The 24,627-nt window shown below is 46.7% G+C and overlaps 1 protein-coding gene across 1 annotated transcript in view; it reads left to right on the top strand.

Annotated features, from left to right (window-relative positions):
• The window catches only part of HIPK2 (homeodomain interacting protein kinase 2), a 169,311-nt gene that overhangs the window by 43,331 nt on the left and 101,353 nt on the right, over positions 1 to 24,627 (top strand). Inside the window, exon 2 of the mRNA XM_044920289.1 lies at positions 12,574 to 13,657. Coding sequence (XP_044776224.1) covers positions 12,574 to 13,657 — 1,084 coding nt within the window. The remainder of the gene's footprint in view (positions 1 to 12,573; positions 13,658 to 24,627) is intronic.

The raw sequence follows: 24,627 nt of genomic DNA, 5'->3' as shown, positions 1-24,627 counted from the left end.
CCCCGGACCCCTTCAGCACTGGTGCCCGGCAGCTGAGCACACGCCGAACTTTCGCAGACCTTCGGCACCAGGCTTCCGGTCCCAAATTCCGTTGTCTTGAAGTCAAAGCGTGGATCACGATGGACAAATACATTTGCATACAAAGAGGAGGTGTTTTGTACCCTGGCGAGATTGGTAACTAAGACAAGGGGGTAAAGCTGAGGATGCTTCTAGTGCTTCTCAACCAGGAGGAGGCAGAGCGGGACTCCAAGGGCAGTCCACCAGCGTGACCCTGCGATTGTCACAGACACTTTATCACAAATTGCACGCACACACATTTTTTCATTGAAATACGTCCTGAATTGTATTACAGAGTGTATTAGTTTCCTAGCGCCACTGTCATATTAAAGTACCCCAAACTGGCTTAAAACAACACCGATTTATTCTCTCATAGTTCTGGAGGCTGGAGGTCTGAAGTCAAGGTGTCAGCACGGCCGGGCTCCCACTGAGACTCTGGACAGAGCTTTCCTTGTCTTCTAGCCCCAGGTGGCTCCCGGAGGCCCTCAGCATGGCTTGGCTTGCGGCCGCCTCGCACTGATCTCTGCCTCTGTTGTTGTGTGGAATTCTCTGTGTGTCTGTGTCTTTCCTCTTCTCCTTGTAAGGACACCCACAGTCATACTGGATTCGGAGTCACCTTAATGGCCTCATCTTACCTCAGTCACATCCGCAAAGACCCTGTTTCTAAAGAAGGACACATTTGCAGGTATCAGGGGTTAGGACTCCAGCCTATCTTTTGAGGGGACACATGGTAATAGAATTACATAGACTAGTGGAACTTACATACTTTTTTGTTATAAAAAAGAATTGGCAGTGGCACAATATTAGAATACCAAACGGGAAGGAGTAAAGTAGGTTTCTAGTTCTGATTCTGAGTGTGCCAAGCATTTCTGAAGGTGAACCTAACAAGTAAGCTTAAAAAGACAAATCAGTTGTGGGCTGGGCATGGAATGAGTAAGGGTTAAGTAAGGAAAACACTTGATTTTACTTTATAGTATGATACCAAACATTTAAGAATAACTAACTCTTTTTTGTATAAAAGAGTAAGAAGCTTGTCAGATTTTTAGTATTATAAGACATTTCTAAAAGATAGAGGAGTTGATGGGGAGCCTAGCCTGGGTGACTCATTCAGTTAAGCATCTGACTTCGGCCCAGGTCACGATCTCAGGGTCCTAGGATCAAGCCCCGCATCGGGTTCCACACTGACAGGGGAGTCTGCTTGTCTCTCTCCCTCTCCCTCTGCGCCCATCCCCCTGCTCATGCGCTCTCTCTCTCTCTCTCTCTCTCTCTCTCTCTCTCAAATAAATCTTTTTTTAAAAAGAAAAATTGAATCTGAGACTCATGTAGCATTGCCAGACATATACCTAGCCTCCCCAATACCTGTTCTAGTTCTGGCTTACTTGTTTCTTAAGGTGGTCAGTCATGATTTTGGAACAGTAGTGAAGGGAGGGGGGATGCCAATGAGAGGGAGTGGCTGAAAGATTCAGGGATAGGTTTTTGCAAAGATTTGTGACACAAATACCTGGAAATTAATACCATTGCAAGTTTAACCGCCTTATTTAGAACGTTTCAGGAACAAAAGGAGCATCCTTCTAGATCTTTGAAAAATGTGTATTTGAATGGAATTCATCAGTGTTGAAACCAGAAGCATAGCTGGTTGTGTTTTTATACTTTGTGGATATTTACCCTTTCCATCCCACCAGGGTTGTTTAGAAGGGTTATTTTCTTGAGATCCTCAGTTGGAAGGAAAATGCAAAGTTGGGAAATGTAACAGCCTCTACAGGCCCTGCACTAAAAGGACAGTGTGGGGCACTCGGGTGGCTCAGTCGGTTAAGTGTCCAACTCTTGATTTCAGCTCAGGTCATGACCTCGGGGTTGTGGGATCGAGCCCCACCCACGTTGGGCTCTGGGCTCAGTGGGGAGTCTGCTTTCCTTCTCCCTGTGCTTCTCCCCCGCATGCTCTCCCTCAAAGAAATAAAATCTTTAAAGAAAAATAAAAAAATAAAAATGCAGTACGGATAGCAGAAGGGAATTAGTGCATGTGAGATAAGACTGACCCAAGGAGGAAGTGGAGAAGGAAACTTCCATCCCATGCCCAGCCCACAAATGATTTCTCTTTTGAGCTTACTCATGTTCCTACTTCAGAAGTGTTTGATCCACCCAGAGTTAGCACTATAAACTTAGCTGACTCTTTCCCACTTTGGTGTTATTAATGGGTCACTGCCAACTCGCCTTTATACCAAAGTTGACTACAGTTATTCCTCAATATACATTACGGATACATCCCTGTATGGCCTTTTCCAGAAGCACTGCAGCTTACACTTAGGCAGAATTTAATTTAAAATAACCACTTTGCTTTTCCTTGTTTCCATATGTAATGTTTGACTAATTGGAATACCCTTGTAGGTCCTTTGAGGCAAAATATAGGGAAATCACAAAATGAAATGCCTTCTCTCCAAGGAGGGAAGAACAAAGAGAGTTCTCTTGGAATATCCTGACTCTATATCCTGAGAAAATTATACTCTAGTAAAATGCTTTTGGTTCCTTAAACCTATTGCTATGGGTTGAATTGTGCCCCCTGCAGAAAAATTCGCTTTATTCCTAACCCCCGTTACTTCAGAATGTGACCTAATTTGGAGATAGACTCTCTACAGAGGTAATCAAGTTAGAGTAAGGTCGTTAGGGTGGGTTCTAATCCAACATGATTGGTGTCCTTATAAGAAGGGGGAAATTTGGACACAGAGACGTGCGTAGAGAGAAGAGGGAGTGAAGACACAGGGAGAAGACAGCCTCCTACAGACCATGGAGGGCCTTGGAACAGATCCTGGGAACAAGTCCTCAGAAGGAACCAAACCTGCCAACACCTTGATCTTGACTTTCAGCCTTGATCTCGAATTTCTGTTGCTTAAGTCACCCGGTCTGTGGTCCTGTGTTCTAGCAGCCCTGGGAAACGAATACTCTTAGATGTAAAAGTTTAGGTTTTTTTAAATAATTAAGAGTCTTGATTAATGCAGCTATGGTTTTAAAAAGGAGTTTTTGAGTTATTTTATTTTTCCTTTCATTGATTCCACCAGTTTCCTGGAGAAAGAAACTAAAAAGCACATGTGTCTTCCCTTCAGCCCAGCAATTGCACTGCTGGGTATTTATCCAAAGGTCACAAAAAGAGTGATTCGAAGGGGCTCCTGCACCCCAATGTTTATAGCAGCAATGTTCACAATAGCCAAACTATGGAAAGAGCCCAGAAGTCCATTGACAGATGAATGGATAAAGAAGATGTGGTATATATACAATGGAATATTACTTGGCCATCAAAAAGAATGAAATCTTGCCATCTTCCATGACGTGGATGGAACTAGAGGGTGTTATGCTAAGCGAAATAAGTCAGTCAGAGAAAAATACTGTATGATTTCACTCATGTGGAATTTAAGAAACAAAACAGATGAACTTCTGAGGGGGAAGGAAAAATAAAATAAGATAAAAACACAGAGGGAAGCAAACCATAAGAAACTCGTAATTATAGGGAACAAACAGGGTTGCTGGAGGATAGGTGGGTGGGGGGATGGGGTACCTGGGCGGTGGGCATTAAGGACGGCAAGTGATGTAATGAGCACTGGGTGTTATACTGAACTGATGAATCACTAAATTCTACCGCTGAAACTAATAATACATGCATGTTACCTAAATCGAAATTTAAATAAAAAATTAAAAAGAAAACTTGTGTGTCTTAATGGTATCCTGCTTTTCTTTACCAGAATTATATTGGATTGGTGATTTTCAGATTGCCTGATAACAACTGGTAACATGGTCTTCATATAATCCATTTGTGGACCACACGTACTTAACCACTGCAGTGAAAGGCTGGTTTATCCATAATGGTTTATGGCGGAGTCATGGAAAGGTGAATGTGAGAGGGGCTCAGAGCTGTTATAGGTGAGGTTAGCAACTCTCAGAAAGAAAAGTAAGTCTGAACCCAAGAGGAGCTGATTTCGACACAGAATGAGCCAGTAGGTAGATTTTGAAAGTCCTGAAGAGAATCACATTTCTTGGAAAAGCAAGGAGATAACATGGCACATTTGGTTCTCTTCCCAGGAGAGCACCCCTTCTTTCTCTCCTCTTGACCCTGGGGAAGAAGACGGCTATTGGCTTATTTCCAGCAGGGCCCAATAGCTCTTTTTCTGTTCTCGTTCTCCAGGATCAATCCTTTAATTGTGTTTATCATCATTTTATCCTTGACTTTTCCCTGTGACTCATACTTTCCTCCTCATACTATTTGACCACGTCTGTGCCCCCAAGGATTTCTTTATTTGCCATCTGCTCTACTTTCCACACCATTTCTCCTGGGAAACAGCTTTACCCACATGGATTCCATTTCCATCTAGGTGTTGTTGATGACAGCCCTTAGGTCAACATCTCTAGCCATGACTTCTCGTCCATTCTCCTGTCCTGGGTTTTTTGTGGGTTTTTTTGTTTTGGTTTGGTTGTTTTTTGGTTTTGTTTTGGTTTGGTTGTTTTTTTTCAGTACATAGAGAACATTTCCTCTGTGTTCTTACAAATGCCTACAATGAAATCTATCCAAAATAGAGCTCTTCCAGCTGGACTCTTCTCTCAAAATTGGCAACACCATTCCTTTCTTAGTCTCTTTGGGATGTGAACTTTTGATTTCAGTCTTTTCCCCTTTTGGTATATTTGTCACTTCATCCTGCTGATCTTTGTTTAGCAATATTTTTGGCTGCGTCCCTTTGTCTTTGGCATATGCATGAGCTGATTCAGGGTTACCCTTCCCTCTTCCCCCTCTGGTTAATCCTGTGTGCAAGGTTAGCACACCCTATTGAAATCCGTTCTCTTTTCAAAATGGTTTATCCTCATTCAAGATTCAGCTCAGCAAATGGGAACTAGATGCTGATTGTCAATGACCAACGGCCCCTGACATCTTAACTTTGGTAAATTAAGCAATTCCTTGCCTCAGAGTGTCAGTATGAATAGTCCAACACTGAATATTTCAACTTGGATACCTTGTCAGGGCTTGTAATTCAACTTGTGGACAGCCTGTTCTGTTTTCCCATTTCCCGCCCCCCCCGCCAAGCTTTGGTTCCACTCCCCATCTTTCCTGTCACCATCATGGAACCCCACTCCTTGGAGTCTCCCAGACTTATTGGATTCTTCTCTCCTTTGCCCTTACAGCCCACCTGTCAGTGTTGTCTTACCTTTTCTTCTCTGAAAAGTCTGATGTTTCGGCTCCTTCCTTTCTATTTTCTCAGGCAGTTTCTTAGTCCAGATCCTCAGTCCCGCCCCCCGCCCCCCCACCCCGGACTGCTGTGACAGCCCAGATCATCTTACTCCAGACCAGTGATCTGTCCACTGTGCCACTATGCATCAGATAGGTGAAGTTTACCTCTTTAATGAGGTAAATTTAATTTATTTGAACAATTTTGAATGGTTGCATTTCTCAGATGTCATCAGAAGCAGGTGGTACAGAAACGGTACCTGACTTAGGATCACCATCATGGGTGCCCATCATCTTAGCAGGTGGTGTGCAGTTGGGTGTGCCCCATACTTTACATCTGTCACTTCTCACATGTCAGCTTCTGTTTCTCCTTGCCTGTTGTACCTGTCTCCTTGTTTGGTGCTTCTAGTCCGAGAACCTACAAAGGGAAGAAAAATGGTTAATAGCATGGATCTGAGAGTTGAGCAGACCTCAGTTCATGTCCCAGCCCTGCTCCTAGTAGCAAAGCGACCTTGGACCAATGAGGTCATCTCCCCAAACTCCATTTACTCATCTGTAAAACGGGAAAAATGCACTTCACCCCACAATTGCGGAGTGTAAGCCGCTGGAGTCCGACCCAGAGAGCGAAGTCAACGCTAGTCCCTCTGCAACGTAATTGTGTGTTAGAGGACAACCAGTAAGGCCGGTGGAGGCTGAAGGTGTGAAGTGAGTGGCAGGAGCAGTAGGGCTTCACGCCAGCTTTACGGAGTATTCAAAACTTCTAGAAGATTGAAGTTATCGGAAGATGGCAATTCTGGATAAGTAGGCTGTTGGTGCCACGGTTGCTTATTGGTTTAGCATTTGGTATTGTATTGCTACTATGTAAATACTTCTACATTGTTGTCTCTAAGCAAAGCCTAAACTTCTTGAGGGCAGAGGCCATAGGGCTAGCTGCGCCCAGCAATTTGCTTACACGGGTTAGCAGGATCTGGGACAGTGTCCTTCTGCCTTTCAAAAGATACCCCATTTTTCTAACCTCAGCTCAAGTCTTAGCTCCTCTAAGCTCCTGTCATGTTTACTTTGGCGAGTTGCTTATGTTGCTTAGAATTGCCGGTTGTTCTTTTTAATTTGCAATGAACTTGGCAACCCCCATGGGATTTTAAGCTCCTTTAGGGCGGTGCCAATGTGTTAGATGTCTTTGTGTTTCCTTTTGTGCCCAACCCAAGTCTTTTTTATATAGAGGACCCTTAATGAAATCAGTAGTATTGTTATTGTCATAATCGACGAAAGAATTCTGCAGAGTTTTGGTTGATCCCAAGCTGTGCTCTGATGGAATACATTATATATTTAACATTACACAACTAGTGGATAAACAGACTTTGATTGAAAATGGTATAAAAGCCCCAGAGACATTTAGTATACACTATTTTGGAAATGTATCATTTAAAATTGGCTAATCTGAAATTATCTTTGCACTACTTGTGAAATATAAACTTGATAAGCAGGATGACTATCATTAAAATTTTATGAATATAGTTTTGCATGTCCATGAAGACATTTTTTTTTTGAGTATTTTTCAACCCCTGAGGCATCAAATTATCATGTTATACAGGGTAAACAAGAGCTTTGCAGGTTAACCCTTTTCTAGATGTTTAAAAATGTCCATTCAGGTGGATATTTCTAACATTCATACATTTTTGACGTTCCTTTTTTTTTTTTTTTTTGACGTTCCTTTTGATGTATTCTACAACTTTATAATATCATATTGAGTAATGTGATCTCTAAGACAGATATGGCATCCCGTTGGGTATGGGACTTAATCCTTCGAGTTCCTGATTATTCCTTTGTTTTTTTTTAATGTTTTTTTTTTATTTTTAAAGATTTTATTTATTTATTTGAGAGAGAGAGAATGAGAGACAGAGAGCATGAGAAGGAGGAAGGTCAGAGGGAGAAGCAGACTCCCTGCTGAGCAGGGAGCGCGATGCGGGACTCGATCCCGGGACTCCAGGATCATGACCTGAGCCGAAGGCAGTCGCTTAACCAACTGAGCCACCCAGGCGCCCTCCTGATTGTTTCTATCAAATACTCATTATTCAGCAGAAGCGTGTGTCAGAGGATTTTGGGAAGTGGGGAAATTTGTACCTCTTTAACACTAAGGTGCTCACAATTGTGTTCTCTTTAACAATGTAACTGGATTCTGCATGGCAATCTATTTCACATCTGCCAAACCACAATTAAACTTTATCCACTGCTGGAAATGGTGCCGTTATTTTACTTATAATTCCCTCTCTCAAGCTTTGGTAGAATTCAGTGAAGTTAAGTTCAGTGTAATTTCTTTTTAAATCATAGTTGAACCCTCACTCAGCTCCGTGGTTTCACCAGAGTCTGATCTTCCAGTAGATAATTTTGGGGTGGTGAAATGGAAAGGAAATGTACTCAGATGTGAAGCAACTTTTCAGTTCATCTAGTTGTGAAATATAAAATTATGAAGAAACTAAGCAAATAAGGGGGGGGGGAGAGGACTAAATGAGCCAGTCCTTTAATAAGTGACATTAAAAAAAAAATCTTATGAGTTAAGACTTAAGGAAAATCATAAAGATTTTTGGCTATTCTTATTTTTAGGTGGAAAATACTATTCTTAACCCTAGAAAACTGAATTTCTCATTAAACCATTAAGACAGAGGCAAAGAGGTACGTAGAATTACCTTGATTTGAACTTTTTTTTTTTTTAAGATTTTATTTATTCATTCATGAGAGACAGAGAGAGAGGCAGAGGGAGAAGCAGGCTCCCAAGGAGCAGGGAGCCCGACGTGGGACTCGATCCCAGGACCCTGGGCTCATGACCTGAGCCGAAGGCAGACGCTTAACCATCTGAGCCACCCAGGCGCCCTTGATTTGAACTTCTAAAATCAGGGTTTGATTTTTCCACTTATCTTAGGAACCTAAACCCATCACTTGACTTCCTAGCTTTCAAAGTAGGACGCTTGCGAGAATGAATTGGAAAGGGTAACTCTGGACTGTCCCAGACAGAGTCTGGTGTTTGCTCACCCTGTCCATAAAACATCCAGCTCAGAGCCTAGTACGTACTTAGTTGCTCAAGATTTTAAAATCTGGAGAACCATGATAACCCTGAGGAATGGTGTTTGAGTCTGAGGCAGCAGGCGTGGTGAAGGGCATTTCTAGCCATGCACATCTCCTCTCTGATCCTGGGCATCCATCACCAGAGGTAGCCAGTGATGATTTCCACAATTTTATGACCCTTGGCTGTCATCCCAATAACAAATAAGTCATAAGCCATCCTCTTTCCATCTGTAAAATTCCACTTCTGCACCCTGGCCTTTCTACCAAAATGTTTTTGAAACAGTGAAAATAGAAAAAAGAGCCACTTCTCTTTTATGTAACCTCAGCGTATTTCCTCTACTGCCACCCAACCCTCTCCTCCCCAAGTACTTGAGGATTGAGGAATGAGGAGCAAACTAGGTAGCAAAGGACAAAGGGGAATGCTTATTTGTTTGGCCTCCAGTGGTTAAGTTACTAAAAGAAATAACCAATTTGGTTATTTCTGTATTGTATACAACATCAAAACAATATGAATATTTAATACTGATAACTATGGGAAAAAAACATTTTCAGTGTTATTGCAGAATTGGGGAGAGGTTGACTTGAACAAAAAGAGGAATAGGAAAAAACAGGTAGTGTAGATTCTGAATAAGCAAGCCAAAATAGTCTCATCAGGCAGAAGGATGTATATGGAGATACCATTTTGCATAGGTAGATACTGGAATTCAGGATCCAAACAAGAAGGGAAGCCTCTGTCAGATCTACGGGATCAGGGTGAAGGTGGGGTTCAGAGCGTGTGTCTGGTGTCAGGCTGAGGCTGCTTGTGGGAAGTCAGAGCACGTCCAGGCTGAAGTACAAACAGAACGTGAGCACTGACACCAGGACAGGAGCTGCCTAGCCCCTGCCTTGGTTTTTTAAAAAGTCTTGGTTTGGGTGGGAAAATAGTGGCAGGTTTTTCTTTACTCTCCAGAGGAAGGCCAGGTTCCATAGGTGCCTGTGACTGGTCATTGCTCTGTAGCCAGAGAACTAAGCTCTCAGGGAGGCCTGGCCAGTTAGAGTGCTTTATTCCGTCAACTGAATGCCTACCATGGATAATAAACTTGGTTTAATACTGGGGAAAACACGAATATGAAGTATAAACTGTAGCTCTTGGACCCAAAATATAGCCTGGTTATGGAAACATGACCTAAATGTGTAAAAAGTGAAATAGCACAAAAGATAAGAAATTCAGTTCAACAAGACAAAAGAGATTTTGCAAGTCAAAAGTGCAATTTGTGGCCAAATGAATAGTACATATGGTAAGTGCCATTGGGAAAGAGATGTGGGAATGATCAGTGTGGGTTGGAGAGGTCTGGGAAGAGGAGGGATCTGAATTGTCTTGTCTTTGAATAAATTGAGAGAAAAGGTGAAGGCGTGCCAGATGAGGGGATGGTGTAAGAGTGTGGAGGCAGGGCGTGTAAGAGACATTCTAGAAACAGTGAGTAGAACAGCTTAATTCAAGTTGGAGGTTGAGGACAGTTACTAGTTGGTGATGAAGCCAACAACGTAATTGAAATCGAACATGATGATGTTAAGTGAAAGAGCCCTCCACCTTATCATCTATAGACACTAAGGAGTCATTGAAAGTTTTTGAACAGGGTGCCTGGGTGGCACAGTTCGTTGAGCATTCAACTCGGTTTTGGCTCAGGTCGTGATCTCAGGGTTGTGAGATTGACTCCCACGTCTGGCTCCACACTCACTTTGGAGTCTGCTTAAGACTCTCTCTACCCCTTACCACACACACTCACTCTCTGTCTCTGTCTCTAAAATAAGTAAATCTTTTAAAAAAAGAAAAAGAACATGTTTTTGGACAGAGGAGTAACATGCTTAGAAATGTTCTAGGAAGATTAATCTGGCTGCTGAATATGGACAAATTAGAGGGAAAAAAAAAGACTGCTCAGGTAGACCAGATGTTTGTGTTTGGTCCAGTCCTACTAGACAATGCTTTAACTATGGAAGCGGCAGCAAGAACAGAAATAAAGAGATGGATACAAAAGACATTTTGAAAGAAGGAGAAATTACTAAGACTTAGCACCTTCTTGTCCTTGGATAAAAGAAGAATCATCAAAGGTAAATCCACATTTTTGGAACCAAGTGACTAGAAGAATATTCTATGAACAGAAAGGGGGATGCTAGAAAGGGGTGCAAGATGGTTAAATTTTTAGGAAAAGATAAGGGAGTTCAGCTTTGGAAGATAGTCTTTGATGTAGCGGGAGGCAGAAATATATTCATGGAAGGTAAGAGGGAGAGCCTGGCCTGTCATGAAGGCGGGAGTCGCCTGCATAGACATGACAGCTCAAACTGTTTGAATGATTGTCTTCCAGAGAGAACAGAGTCAAAATGTTGGAAATGCCAACATTTTAAAGGAGGAAGAGGAAAAGGAACCACCGAGGCACACAGTGTGCAATCAAACACTGGAGGAGGAGATTACAGATTCTCATAAGCACAGATAAGAGCATCAAGAAGGAAGTTGTGGTCAGCATATCAGATGTTGCAGGGAGGTCAGGGGGAATAGGGGCTGAAAAAGTCCCTTGGGTTGGGCAATTAGGAAGTCGTTTACCTTTAAGAACACCTAACTGTAGTGTGTGGATGTGCTGGGGCAGGGTCCGTGGATTAAGGAATGAGTCTTGAAGAAAAGGGAGCATAAACCACTGATTACAGGTGAGAAGAAGAAAAAAGTTAAAGGGGAGGAGTATGGCTGTTACTCCTCTTGGCTTTTAAGTTGGGAGTGTGTGTGTTCCGCACACACATGAAGGCAGAAGAAAAAGATTAAGTCATTGATTCGCTCGGCAAAACTTTATTAAGTACCTAGTAAGGACTTGGATCTAATTAACAGGCAGAAATTGAAAGCTGTAAGAGAAGGAGAAGACAGTGGAAGGAACCAGAGAGGAGGAATCATGAGAATGGGAGGAAATTTGGTGTTGGAAAGGAGAGACACAGCTTCCTCTGAGACCGGAGAGAAGGAAGAAAGGATGGGGGGTGGACGTAGAGTCAGGAGTGTTCTGAAATGAAGAGAATAAAGGTAGAAAGTACGGTTGCTGACGTTGGGCTCCTGGACAAAGTGGAAGGTGTCTGCTGGGAGAGAAAGGGTGGCCAGGGTGACGGGACCAGGTGGGAAGGAAAAGGTTAAATGACCACTCTAGGTAAGGCGAAGGGGTCAGAGACATGAACACGAGGACAGCTAGACACCAGTGGAGCTTGATGAAAACCCCGCTGTCCTTGTGCTTCTATGAGAAATGTTCATCAGCTGCAGTTAGGTGATGAGCAGTGTTCGTTTCTACTTTCACCTTTAAGAACTTGCCTTTCTCATTGTCTTATTTTTTCTTGATAGTTTCCTATGAATTTTTGCTTCTAGAATCACCATAATTGTAAATTGTACAACTATTCCAGAGTTATGGTCTTCTAGATTTCTGTGGTTATCTCAATTTGGCTGAGATGTTGGCATGAAATAATAGTACTTTCTAGATAAACACATTGATAGATGAACTTAACAGGAAAAGTTAGTGAGTGGAGCCCATGAATGATGCTACCTACTCCTCCCCCAAGATAAATAAATGTTTTAATGATATAAAACATATAAAATAAATGATAAAATGTTTTATTTAGGCCATCTAAATGAAAATATCAGACTGACTGCTGATCTCCTCAGCCCTACAGAATTCATTTAAGATGACTAAGATCCCAGGGGGTAATTATGGTTCATCCAGAAGCTAGCAGTCGTGAGTGGCTCCATGACTGGACCTATGTGGGAAGATGTTTCTTCAAACAAGCTAATCTGGGGTCTGTGACAAGGAGCAGTAGACCATTGGGACAACTTAGTATGTAACAGTTAACTGGCCCACCTGATACGGTCCTCAGTTTTAGTAGGATTGCAACGCAGTGAGAATTGAAGAATCTGTTTCTATCACAAACAATATTTACTAAAAAAAAAAGTAATGAACAAAGTTCTGATATGCTCATTCTGTATCTGAATCTTGATTGTCTTCCCTCCTGACTTTACAATTCTCCCACGCTCCTAATGGTGGCAGGCGGAACACTCCAGAACCTCCTTGGCCTCCCAAACTGAGTGGCCAGAATGTGCTTCCGGGGCAGGGGGAGGGAGGGAAAAGATTCACTTTCCCCACCTTGCTTTGAAGTAGAAGGAAAGTATTCTACAGGACCCAAGCCGCTGGTCAGAACTGAGATGAATCTGCTGAATTCATTCATTTAATTTAATTCACTCCTTTTTCTTGTAGGTATGGCCTCACATGTGCAAGTCTTCTCCCCTCACACCCTTCAATCAAGTGCCTTCTGTAGTGTGAAGAAACTGAAAGTAGAGCCGCGTTCCACCTGGGACATGACTGGGTACGGCTCCCACAGCAAAGTCTATAGCCAGAGCAAGAACATACCACCTTCTCAGCCAGCCACTACAACCGTCAGCACCTCCTTGCCAATCCCAAACCCAAGCCTACCTTACGAGCAGACCATCATCTTCCCAGGAAGCACCGGGCACATAGTTGTAACATCCGCAAGTAGCACTTCTGTCACTGGGCAAGTCCTCGGCGGACCACATAACCTAATGCGTCGAAGCACTGTGAGCCTTCTTGATACCTACCAAAAATGTGGACTCAAGCGTAAGAGTGAGGAGATTGAGAACACGAGCAGCGTGCAGATCATCGAAGAGCATCCACCCATGATTCAGAATAATGCGAGTGGGGCCACTGTAGCCACTGCCACCACATCGACTGCCACCTCCAAAAACAGTGGTTCCAACAGCGAAGGTGATTACCAGCTGGTCCAGCATGAGGTGCTGTGCTCCATGACCAACACTTACGAAGTTTTAGAATTCCTGGGCCGAGGGACGTTTGGGCAAGTGGTCAAGTGCTGGAAGCGGGGCACCAATGAAATCGTGGCCATCAAAATCCTGAAGAACCACCCGTCGTATGCCCGGCAGGGTCAGATCGAGGTGAGCATCCTGGCCCGCTTGAGCACAGAGAGTGCCGACGACTACAACTTTGTCCGCGCCTACGAGTGCTTCCAGCACAAGAACCACACGTGCTTGGTGTTTGAGATGTTGGAGCAGAACCTCTATGACTTTCTGAAGCAGAACAAGTTTAGCCCCTTGCCCCTCAAATACATTCGCCCAGTCCTCCAGCAGGTAGCCACAGCCCTGATGAAACTGAAAAGCCTAGGTCTCATCCATGCCGACCTCAAACCAGAAAACATCATGCTGGTAGATCCTTCTAGACAGCCGTACAGAGTAAAGGTCATCGACTTCGGCTCGGCCAGTCACGTGTCCAAGGCTGTGTGTTCCACCTACTTGCAGTCCAGATATTACAGGTAAGACCGCCTGCCCCGACGCAGGAGATGCCGAGTGCCCCCCTGGCGTTCACAGAGAGTGTGCAGCGGGGGTCACTGGGAGGGCGGGGGGGTAGGTAAAATTACTCGCCTCCAGTTGTTGCCCTCAAGTAACTGACCATAGTTTGGTCAGAAAATTAGGACATGTGCATGGAAGTGATGGTTAGAAGCCACGTGAGAATGGAGCCAAGTAAGCTGCTCGGCAGAGGTGTTCAGATTCTGAAGGGATTCCTGGAGCCTGGGGTGAAGGGCCTGGCGGGGGTGGTTAGGTCCTGGCGGATGGGGAGGACCCAGACATGGGCAGGGCATGGGGCGGGGAGGGAGAGGGGAGTGCATTATTGAGGTCACTGCCGCAGGAACTCACAAGACTTGCTCAGGAGACAAGGAGGACACCCGCCCGTGAGGCCATAACAGGGGATCTGTAGGTGATGAGATTCAGATACGACTGAAAGGATAGGTGGGGGGGTTGGGGTCTTAAATACCCGACTAAGGAAGGGGTTGCAGCTGTATCCTTAAACACGGAGCAAACACTGAGGCATTGGAACAGGTAGCAGGGTGGTGAACAGAGGGCAGCGAGACGAAAGCGATGCTGGGAAGATGACTTTTATGTCCCTGGGGAGGGAGAGGTGTGGCCCAGGCACCAGTCAGCGCACGCCTGTGGTGGAGAGCTCGGGTTTGGTCAGGATGGAGGGAGGATTGTGGCAGCCTGGGTAGGGAGTGCAAGGCTTGCATTCCTTCCCTCAGTCAACAAGGATTGACTGCACTTCTAGCACGTGTCAGGCGCAGTGCTGGGCACCAGGATAGAGCACGACAGCTCTGGCAAGGCCCTCGCCATCCTGGAGTCTAGCATACTGGCTCCCAGCCCCGGCTACACATTGACAGTCACCTGTGGGGGTGTGGGTGGGGATGGGGTGAGGGGTAGGGTTGGAAAATCACCCAGCTTGGGTCCTAATCCCCACCACGAACTGATCGGCCCCTCTGGGTGTGGGGTCCTGCGTGGGTGTTTTTTAATGGCAGCTCTGGTGGGATCCAGATGAGAAAGAGCACTGTTTTCGGAGTCTGAGAAACCTAAGGTTGACCTAGATCCACCCCCCTCGCTAAGCTGTGTGGCGTGGCCTTGTTGCCTTGTTTCTCTGTGCCTTCACTTCCTCACCCATGAGCTGGGGAAGTCTGGTCGCCAGCCTCAGGGTTGCTGGGCCAGTGGACCGCAGTGACACGACCCGAGTGCTTCCCTCACTGTCCAGCTCGTGGGTCAGTGCGTGAGGAGTGGAGAGAAATGGGAAATAGGAGAGTCTGTTCTGGGGAGACTGTGCTGGGCTGTGTTTGAGGGGACATCGAGCAGTCCAGTGAACATGGAAGTTGGCAAGAAACTTCCTAAAACTCCAATGAGAAGATAGGACTGACACACATTTAAGAGGTTGTCATGTAGGGGCGCCTGGGTGGCTCAGTCGGTTTAGCGGCTGCCTTCGGCTCAGGTCATGATCCCAGGGTCCTGGGATCGAGCCCCACGTCGGGCTCCCTGCTCAGTGGAGAGCCTGCTTCTCCCTCTCCCTCTGCCTGCCTCTCTGCCTACTGGTGCTATCTCTCTGTCAAAAAAAAAAAATCTTAAAAAAAAGAGGTTATCATGTAGACTATAAAACCAGAGTCCCAAGACTCATGTGCCTGAGCACTTGTGTCCTGACACTCCGATCGGGGCTGTGCTTTCTCCGGACTTCCTTCCAGGCCACAGAGAAAGGCTGCAAAATGTGCTGGAGCCTCAGCTGACTGCACTCCCATCCCAGAGGCTGACCTCCCCCCGTTTACCCATCCTCAGCCTGCGGGTCTCAGTAGATAACCTCACGCCCCCATCCCTGAGAGATCTGAGCCCCAGGTCGTGCCCCTGCCCATTCCTCATCCAGCGGGGCCCTGCTGTGTCTCTGCCGCTGCCCATCCCCCCCCATCTCCTGAGCTACAGCAGCTCTTCTAGGCTCTTCTCCCGTCCTTCCCCAGCGTTCCCTTCCCACTTCGTCCAGCAGCTAAGGAGGAGCCTCCTCTGCCCCCCTGCCTCCCTGCCTCCCTGCCAGATTCAGGAGGGAAGGATCTACCACTCACTTGCAGTCTGCTGTCGGTCCCCCTGCTCTGGAGCCACACTCAGAGGGAAGCCAGGAGCCCAGTGCTGTGGCCGCGGAGGAGGGGGGGCCTGGGCCTGGAGCCTGCAGGGGAGGGCCCTGCCTGAACCCCGAGGGAAGGGTTGAAGGAGGAGGGTGTGCAGGGGTGAGACAGCAAGCACGTGTTCTCTTTAGGAAGTGTCTTCTTTGAAAGGTAGCTCTGGTTGGTGTCATTGTGGGTCACCTTCACAGGTCCCGGAAGGAGTAGCTGGTGCTCAGGCTTTTAATACTCAGTTACCCGAAATTGCTGCTTAGCGAACAGATACCGGTTTTATTCACCTTCAGTAGAAATTGAGCATGGTGACTTGTAAAGAGACTTTTAAAAACTGTTCGAAAGGCAATGCATATTGAGAGTAAGTCGGTTTTGGGATTCTTTATGTACTCACGTCTTCTCGCCTTCTTGTGCCCACATGACACTTCCCACCCCTCTCCCACCAGGATGGTCTCTGCCCTTGGTGCCTGGGACCCAGCTCAGGGAGTCTGGTGGGTGTGGAAGGCTTGTTTGCAGATAGTCTCGGTGCTCTCCTTAGCTGTCCTCTCCCTGTCTTCTACCTCTGGCCCCTGCACCCCCATTTCCCTCGGAAGGCCCTCCCTCTGGGTGAATTATCCCCTTTCTTTAACCCTTAGGTGACTGCTGCCTAAAATTCTGGGCAGGCAAACCTCTTCCTCCTCGTGGTCACCTTGGCCAAAAAGATGAGTATCCTTTGGGTCTTTATGGTGGGCCTCCGTGCCCAGCTCTGGTTTCAAGGACACAGCCCACATGAAAGCCAGCCCAGCTTTTCTGCCTCAGGTGATGCTTCTTTTTGACATTGGTCTCCACGTTCCATGCCCTCCCCAGGCCTCATCTGAACCCCAGAGTGGTTTGCTAGCATAGTGAGCAATGCAGGTGCTTGAGGACAGTCTTCGGCTCTGTGTGTGTTAGTCCTAGCTATCTGTGAGGGACAGCCAACTCCAGGCCACGATTTTCAAGTTGATTTTCTCAATTCCTTTGCCTCTTATGGGGGCCGGGGGCTGAGGGCAGGAAAAAACTCTAAAATTGTCCGTTGTTGATCTGAGAAGGAAGACATTTTCAGCCACATCTTGAGAGAACATGTCTTGTGTTTGAGCTCTGCATCTAAGGAGGTTCCACACTTTGGATCTATCCTTCCATAGGGCCTGGTCCTCCTGGGGCCCCTATGTCTGTGTTGGGTGATTATCCCCTGTGACCTCTCACTTTCAAAGGGGAGGACACTCACATGTCCCTACTTATGTGAAATGGGATAGTATTAAATACCTTACCTTATTCTCTTCCCTGACAAGTGACATGGAAACAAGATGACATAGAGAGATGTTTCTTTCCTCGGCCTGAGGTACATGGAAGGATGGGTGGTGTCATAGGGAGGGAACTCCAGGATTTGGTTGGCCAAGTTTGGGGCATATCACTGTAGAGGCAAGCCTGACAGTGTGTTTTTCAGGAAACAAAGGTTCCTTTTTTAGATTTTTACATCTGATGCACGAGTATCCCCTTCCTACTTGACCTTCCAACTTGAAGGTCTGTTAACATAGTTAACTGCCAAATCGCACTGTTTCTCAACTGTATTGTGCATAAGAATCACCAGGAGACCTTGTTAAGAACACATTTCCACCAAGGTCCTGCCCCAGACCCACCAAATCAGAATTTCCAGAGAAGTGCCCCCCGAGAAAGTCTCCACCGTGCGCACACACACACACACACATACAGAGTTCACTGCAGGGAATTGGATGTGAGCTTGTGCAGGGTGGTCTTCGGCCCACTCTGAGAACGCTGCTGGGGAGAAAGAGATTTCCTTAATGGTGTTACCTTTCACGTGTTCACACCCCAAGAAATGGAGTTGTAGGTAATCCTCTTTACTCCCGTTACCTCACCTTGGAAGTCCCTGTCATTTCCCTATGTGATTCTACACTGATGCCAGTTTTTGTGGGGGGTTTTGGGGGTTTTTTTGTTTTTTTGTTTTTTGTTTTGTTTCAGTTGAGGGAGAGCCAGCAGTAAATTGATGTGGGGGTATTTCCACTATTGGCGAGACCAGGAAACTAAAAACAAGACCAAATATTAAGCTCTACTCTCCAGAAAAACAAACAAAAAGACACGCCATTCAGGCAAAGGATAGTCAGTGATTAAAATGTGTAGAGTTTTTTGTTTCTGCTCTGGGCTATTCAAAATACTCTGTCTAGACTTAATTTGGAACACTTAAGACCATTACTAAGACCTCAAAAAAATGGGGATAAAAATTGAGGACATAAAAAATGTCCAGTAATCTCCCTCTTCAGAATAATCTAACCTTTTTTTTTTTTTTTTTTTTTGTCTGATTCTTTTGGTTGCAGAGATTATCTTCAGGTTGGTTACATGGTTGTTTGAGGTAGGGCAGAAATGTATTTTAATTCAGTTCAATTCATCAGGTGTTCACCAGGAGCCTACTGTGTGTCCTGTGTGGGTAGATCTCCTAAAGGGAAGGATGTAAAGGAAGATCTCTAATCTTGAGGAGTTTATGGTCTCTCTGAAGCAATCAAAGGACACCAATAAATCGCCTAGAGTAGGATTCTGGTGTTTTGATAGCACAAATGTTTGATCACTCGGTAGATATTCATTGAGCCTGGAGGGGAGCAAATCATGAGAAAAACCAGTTACAGAAATTCAGAGTCAATGAAAGATTTTGCCAGACGGGTTAATAGGGAAGATTTATAGAGCAGGAGCTGTATGGAAGGCATCTTGAGGTGGGTCATCCAGGAGATGAGAGATGGGGGTGAGGGATTGGCACAAATAAGGGAAGATGGTGACGTCTGGAAGGAGTCGAAGGCTTGGGTTGGCAAGTAAGGGTTAGGGGAATGAGGTCTGTTAGGGGAGAATATTAATGAAGGCATCAGGGTTTGGATTTAAGAACAGAGTAATTTAATGAAGTTAAGGATGTTAATGAATTAAGCGATTGGGATGACGACAAAAAAAAAAAAAAGGTTGGGGGGAGCCCAGAGGCTAGGAGACCATAGTAGTTGTTCAGGAATAAAGGGAAGAGGCCCTGGATTATAATGCCTACCCCAACAGTAGAAATGTGAACACTTTTAGTGCTTTTAACTTCCCAGGTACTGTGACTGCATCATTGGCCCAGAGGGGATAGTTTTCTGTTTATTGACTGTGCTTTCTCTAAGGCACAATTCTGAAGCTCTGCTCTCTTTGGAACCTGGTGTTAGATCCCCCCACTGCTACCAAGTGATGGGCTCTGGAAGGAGAGTTGGGAGACTTCGCCCCAGTCCTGGCCTTCTGTGTCCCCAGGTAACCGTGTTCCACTGAGTCATTGGGAGAACGTCAGTGTGAGCCATCCACACTCCTGTGTCTGGACCCCATTATGACCAGGGCCTGCGTTCGGTCGTGTGGTTGCTCAGAGTTGGTGGTTCGTTGTATGGTTACGGGACTATTTTTTCTCCTGTGGGTTGAGCTTGGCCTCCTTACCCCATCAGTAGGGGACAGGGGGCCTGGCACATTCCAAAGCGCCGTACTCTGCATCACTTCAGAAAAGGGGCACAGCTTCTAAAGCCATAAATATAAGTAGTTTCAAAAATGGCATAACTTGTGCAGATAATCAAGTATAAAGGGTGCCTGACTGGAAATGAGGTTTGACTGAGAAATGAATTGCATTGCAGGCATTAGCTTTTTAAATTGATTCTACTTTTATTACTAGCAGATAGATACAACCGGAAAAGGCTGTAGTTTACACCTTGAGGATATTAAGTGAAATATTCAACCCATTGACAAGCTCATCCACCCAGGGAGACGGTTATAAATATGTGAAAGTTTTCAGGGTTGCAGCTTTTCTGAGAAGTAACCAGTAAGTTACTTGGCTGTTAGGTTATCTCCAGTTTCCCTTTACTCGGCTCTAGGACCTTGAACTGTATGGAGATAAATTTTTTTTTTTTTTTTAAGATTTTATTTATTTATTTGTCAGAGAGAGAGGGGGAGACAGAGAGCAAGTGCAAGCAGGGGGAGCGGCAGGCAGAGGGAGAAAGCAGGCTCCCTGTGTAGCAAGGAGCCTGATGCGGGACTCGATCCCAGGACGCTGGGATCATGACCTGAGCGAAGGCAGCCACTTAACCGACTGAGCCACTCAGGCGTCCCTGGAGATAAATTTGAAATTAAAATTTTCTTTAGTGGGAAGCTTTGTGTGTGCTTGAGTGTATCTGCCCAAGGGCCCCCTTCCCTCCTACACACACACACACACACACACACACACATACGTATGCAAGTACTCACGCACAAACTCAGTACCACAGCATAAGCCCGTGCATGGCATATGCAGACCTGGGTGTATGGCGGCCAGCACCTTGGTGACAGAAGCCAATACTAAGCCCTAGCAGGGATGCTGATGTGCATGGGTGTGTCCACCACAGCACCACATGGAAGGAGACACACAGACACATGCCACAGTCATGCACGTACACACAAGGACACACACGCACACCACAGACCACAGGAGCAAACCTGAGCAACCCCAGAGGTTGAGGACCCCGGTGCGGAAGCTGTGTTAATGCCCTGGAAATGGCCCAGTTTTCTGCCTTGCAGCAGGGATACTGACTACATGTCCCCAGACCTGAGGACAGTGGGACTGAAACCATGTTGGGGCTCAAGGGATAAACCAGTTGTTTCCAAAGTGTAGTCCAAGGATCCTCCTGCTGCAGAACCACGCAGGTGCCTCTCAAAAACGGAGAATCCTGGGTTGCAAAACAAATCTAATGAGCAGGCTCTCTGGCAGTGGGGCAAGGTGACATACATTTAAATACTCTTTACTCATTACATACTCTATAGCTAATTCTGTTAAAACTGCTTTATTGAGGTATGATTGGCATACAGAAAGCTGTATGTATGTAATGTGTACAACCTGATGGGTTTGAAGATAAGTATACACCATGAAACCATCACCACAATCTATGCCAGAAACACATCCATCACCTCCAGAAGTTTCCTCTCACCCTCTTTATTCATCATCATCATCATGATTTTATTCTTTGAGAACTGTTGCTCTAGATGGCGGGGCTTCCAGAATATGTCACCTCCCTCCCCTCCCCCTTCCACGGGTGTACCACACGCCCTGTCAAGATGGGAGAAGCAGGACTGCTGGTGACAGCCTGGCTTTGAGCTATGGATCATTCACCTGAGCGGCTCATAGCCCCTCTGTGGGGCCCAGTCGGTGCCTGGCTTGTGGTCAGACCCCTTATGCCCCAGTGGTGTTGACAGTGAAGATCCAAAAATAGTTGGTGAGATAGGAGAGGTCGTGTGTGTTGGTGAACCGGGAAGCGGGTGGTTAGGAGGAGGTGGGCTTGTTGGGGGGGCGCAGAAAGCAGATGAGCAGCAGAGATGACAATACACGTCACTCTTTGCGTGATTTCCGGTAGATGTAGCACTTTCTGCCAGGTGGTGACTGGGCTCTCCCTGCAGCCACAGCTGGGTTTGGAGCTATCATCCCGATTTATGCATCGAACAAGTAATTGTTTGAATTCCGAAGATGTGCCAGACACTGTGCTTTGTGCTGAGGTTTCAAGAAATGAGTAGGAGGAGTGCCCTCAACTATGCAGTTCTGCCCCTAAGTCTGCAATGGAAAGAGCTGTCCTTGGGGAGCCATTGGTTGGGTGTGCCAGGCTCTGCTGTCCTCATCTGCCCAGTGTAGACATCTCTCATTAAACCGAGAAGGGAGAGTGTGCAAGACAAGCCTGGAGTCTCTTTTCTGCCTTGGCCCTGTCGGCTTAAAGCCTGATGGAGGGTCAGGGCTCTTGGTCTTGGGTATTGGGCTGTGGCCCTCATTCCCAGGCAGAGATGGAGATGATGGCATTGTGGAAATGAAGGTCTTAGGTTGGGTGTCCCGAAAGCCGAACCTGAGACAGGGCTTGGGTGCAGAGAGTCCTTTTGGGAGATCTCAGAAAACAGGAGCAAGGGAATGGGGAAGTGATACCAGAATTAGGGAGCTGCCCCATTCTACCTCCAAGGGGTCCACTGAAGGTCTTTGGGATTGGGCCCCAGAAGGGTAGAAGGCTGGGACTCCAGTTCCGCCGAGGTTGAGGGTCGTGAGCCTTTGTGTGGGCCAAGCTGGTATGAAGATTGGGTGGGCTGGGGCAGACCGAGAGAGGCTGAAGCAGAAAAGCAAGGTGACGTGGTGCGCAGCGAGGTCCGCCATGGTGGTGGCTGAAATCAGAGGGAAAGTGACACATGCCCCAAAAGGCCCCAAGGTGTGTGCTGCAGCACTCTGCCCAGACACCTGTGTGCTGGTGTCCGGAAGTTTCCTCCCACCCTCTTTATTCATCATCGTCATCATGATTTTATTCTTTGAGAACTGTTGCTCTAGATGGCGGGGCTTCCAGAATATGTCCTCTCCCTCCCCACCCGCCACTTACATGTGACGTGTTTTTAAATGGAAAGAGAAGGGGAATCTGGGTGGCTCAGTCATTAAGCATCTGCCTTCAGCTCAGGTCATGGTCCCAGTGTCCTGGGATCAAGCCCCGCATCGGGTTCCCTGCTCTGCGGGGAGCCTGCTTCTCCCTCTCCCACTCCCCCTGCTTGTGTTCCCTCTCTCGCTGTGTCTCTCTCTGTCAAATAAATAAAATCTTTAAAAATAAATGGAAAGAGAATAAAAGGGAAATGTCTTTTCAGGCGAATTTAAGGACTGTATAGGTTAAGAATTCAGAATTGAACTCTAAACTTGGGTTGTTCGGAAGTTGAAGATCTGACATAAAATAGCTAAAATTAAAAAACAAACTAACTAAAATTCATGAATCTGGCCTCCACCTTCTGTAGCTAGCTAGGTGCCGGCCAGAGGTGGGAGATGGGCTGGGCTCTGGGAGAGAATACCCAGGCAGGGGTGGGGCCTGAGGGCCTGAAGTAGGAGCTTGTCGGAGAAACAGTGGAGGGACGTGGCAGGAGCTACTGTTCTCCTGCGTTCTCTGCGCACGCTCAGGAGGGGTGCCGGCCCCTTTCCCTGTGGCTCCTCTGTTGAATGAGTGAATGAATGAATGGCATCATGGCCCAGCGCACACTGCCACATGACAGATACCCTCATGTGCCCGGCTTCTTGTGGCCTTTCACTGGTCACCTAAACCCTGGGCCCACGGCGTCCGGCATCTCCGAACCCCGGATCCTTCGGGACCCCAGTAGCAGCCCTTTGGGAGTATCCACATCTCCCCAGAAACATTCATTCCTATCCTTCCTTCCCACCTGTGAGATTTCAATTTCAAACCTGAAGAAACAGCTGACTTGGCTTTTAACAGATTAGTTCCCTGAAATCAGCCAGTATCTGTCATGTCCCATTATAACTGCAGAAAATGAGAAGTGACGCCCCCAGCCCGGAGCAGGGGCCACACGCAGCATGCTCTGACTGGAGGGTGTGAGACGGTGCCGTCCTCTGGGCCTCTAACCTCTTACCTGCCTCTCTGTCTGGGAGCCTTTACACACCTGCGACGCAGGACTCCCTTAACTTTGTCTTCAGACCTGTGAGCTGAGTGAACAAAGATTTCCTGCAGAGAGAGGGGCGGCTCGTGCACTGCTCCCCATGGGCTCGGCACCTGCGAAGCTCTCAGTAAATGTGAGCTGCTCATATTTCATTGTCATTATTCTTCTCATCGTTACTGTATGCGGCAACAGACCTGGCTCTGAATTCCAGCTCTGCTACCTTAGAGCTGTGTGACTTTAGGCAAGTTCCCACACCTCTCTGAGCCTCCTTGTCCTCGGCTCTTACAAGGGAAAAATTGCAGCACCTGAGGAAGCTGTTACAAGGACTCGATGAGGGAGCAGTGTGCGTCTGACTCACCTGTGTGTACCTTGCCTGGCGCAGGGCGCCTCTGTCCTTACCATTGTGCTTTTTCCCTTGGGCTCCCTTCACAGTTATGTGCCTCTAGTTTAGCATTTATTTAATTTGGTCTGTGTATCATTAGCTATCAACATCCCCAGTATTCCCAAGCTTCTGGGGATCAGGCACGGTTTCTTTTTCACCTCTGTGGACATGGGGGCCCAGCACGGCGCTTTACCTTCAGTCCGTGCAAGGGGCTGCATGCTGGGAGTGTGTTTGGTGGGTTTCCTCTGGCGTCAGGAAGGGACAATGTCCAGCTCCACGGTGAAGGGGGGGTCAGTATTTGAAGAGAGGAGCGACATGTCCCCCCTCCCCCCCCCAAGTCGGGAGGGAGAGGTGACAGAACTGTGTTGGTGTGGCGAGAAAGGCAGGGGGCGCTGTTCCTGACTTGAGGGCCTGGGCTCTTGCCCTCCCGCTGCTTTGGTGACCCCGAGGACGGCTGCGAGGTCCTGCACTCATCGGGCTGGACACAGAAGCCCCAGAGAGTGAGGGACGGCACACTGGAAGCCTCATGAAGTTAGATTGCATTCGACACCTGCCGTGACTTCCTGCATCCCCTCCCCATCTCTGCCCACATCAGAAAGGTCAGGGAGCCAAGACTGGATGATGGGAGAGACTGTTCAGAGACCCCCTGAAGGCGCTGTGTGCCTGTGTTGGCATGGGTATGCATGTGTTGGACATGTGAGTGTGTTTTGGTGGGTGTTGGGTATGTGAGTGTATGTTGGTGTGTGTTGAATGTGTGGTGTGTGTGCACTGGATGTGTGAGTGTTAGTGTGGGTGTTTTGGTGTGAGTGTGTGTCTTGAATGTGTGTTTGGTATTCGTGAGTACTGGTGTTGCTGTTAGTATGTTTATGTATAAGTGTGTATTGTACGTGTGTTAGATATGTGAGTGTGGGTGTGTGTGGATATTGGATGTGTGAGTGTGTTGGTGTGGGTTTGTGTGTGTTGAATATGTTTGGTGTGTGAA

The sequence above is a fragment of the Neomonachus schauinslandi genome, chromosome 12 (assembly GCF_002201575.2).
Source record: "Neomonachus schauinslandi chromosome 12, ASM220157v2, whole genome shotgun sequence".
Classification (NCBI taxonomy): Eukaryota; Metazoa; Chordata; class Mammalia; order Carnivora; family Phocidae; genus Neomonachus; species Neomonachus schauinslandi.
The sequence above is the reverse complement of the archived record's forward strand: the minus strand, read 5'-3'. Positions and strand labels throughout refer to the sequence as shown.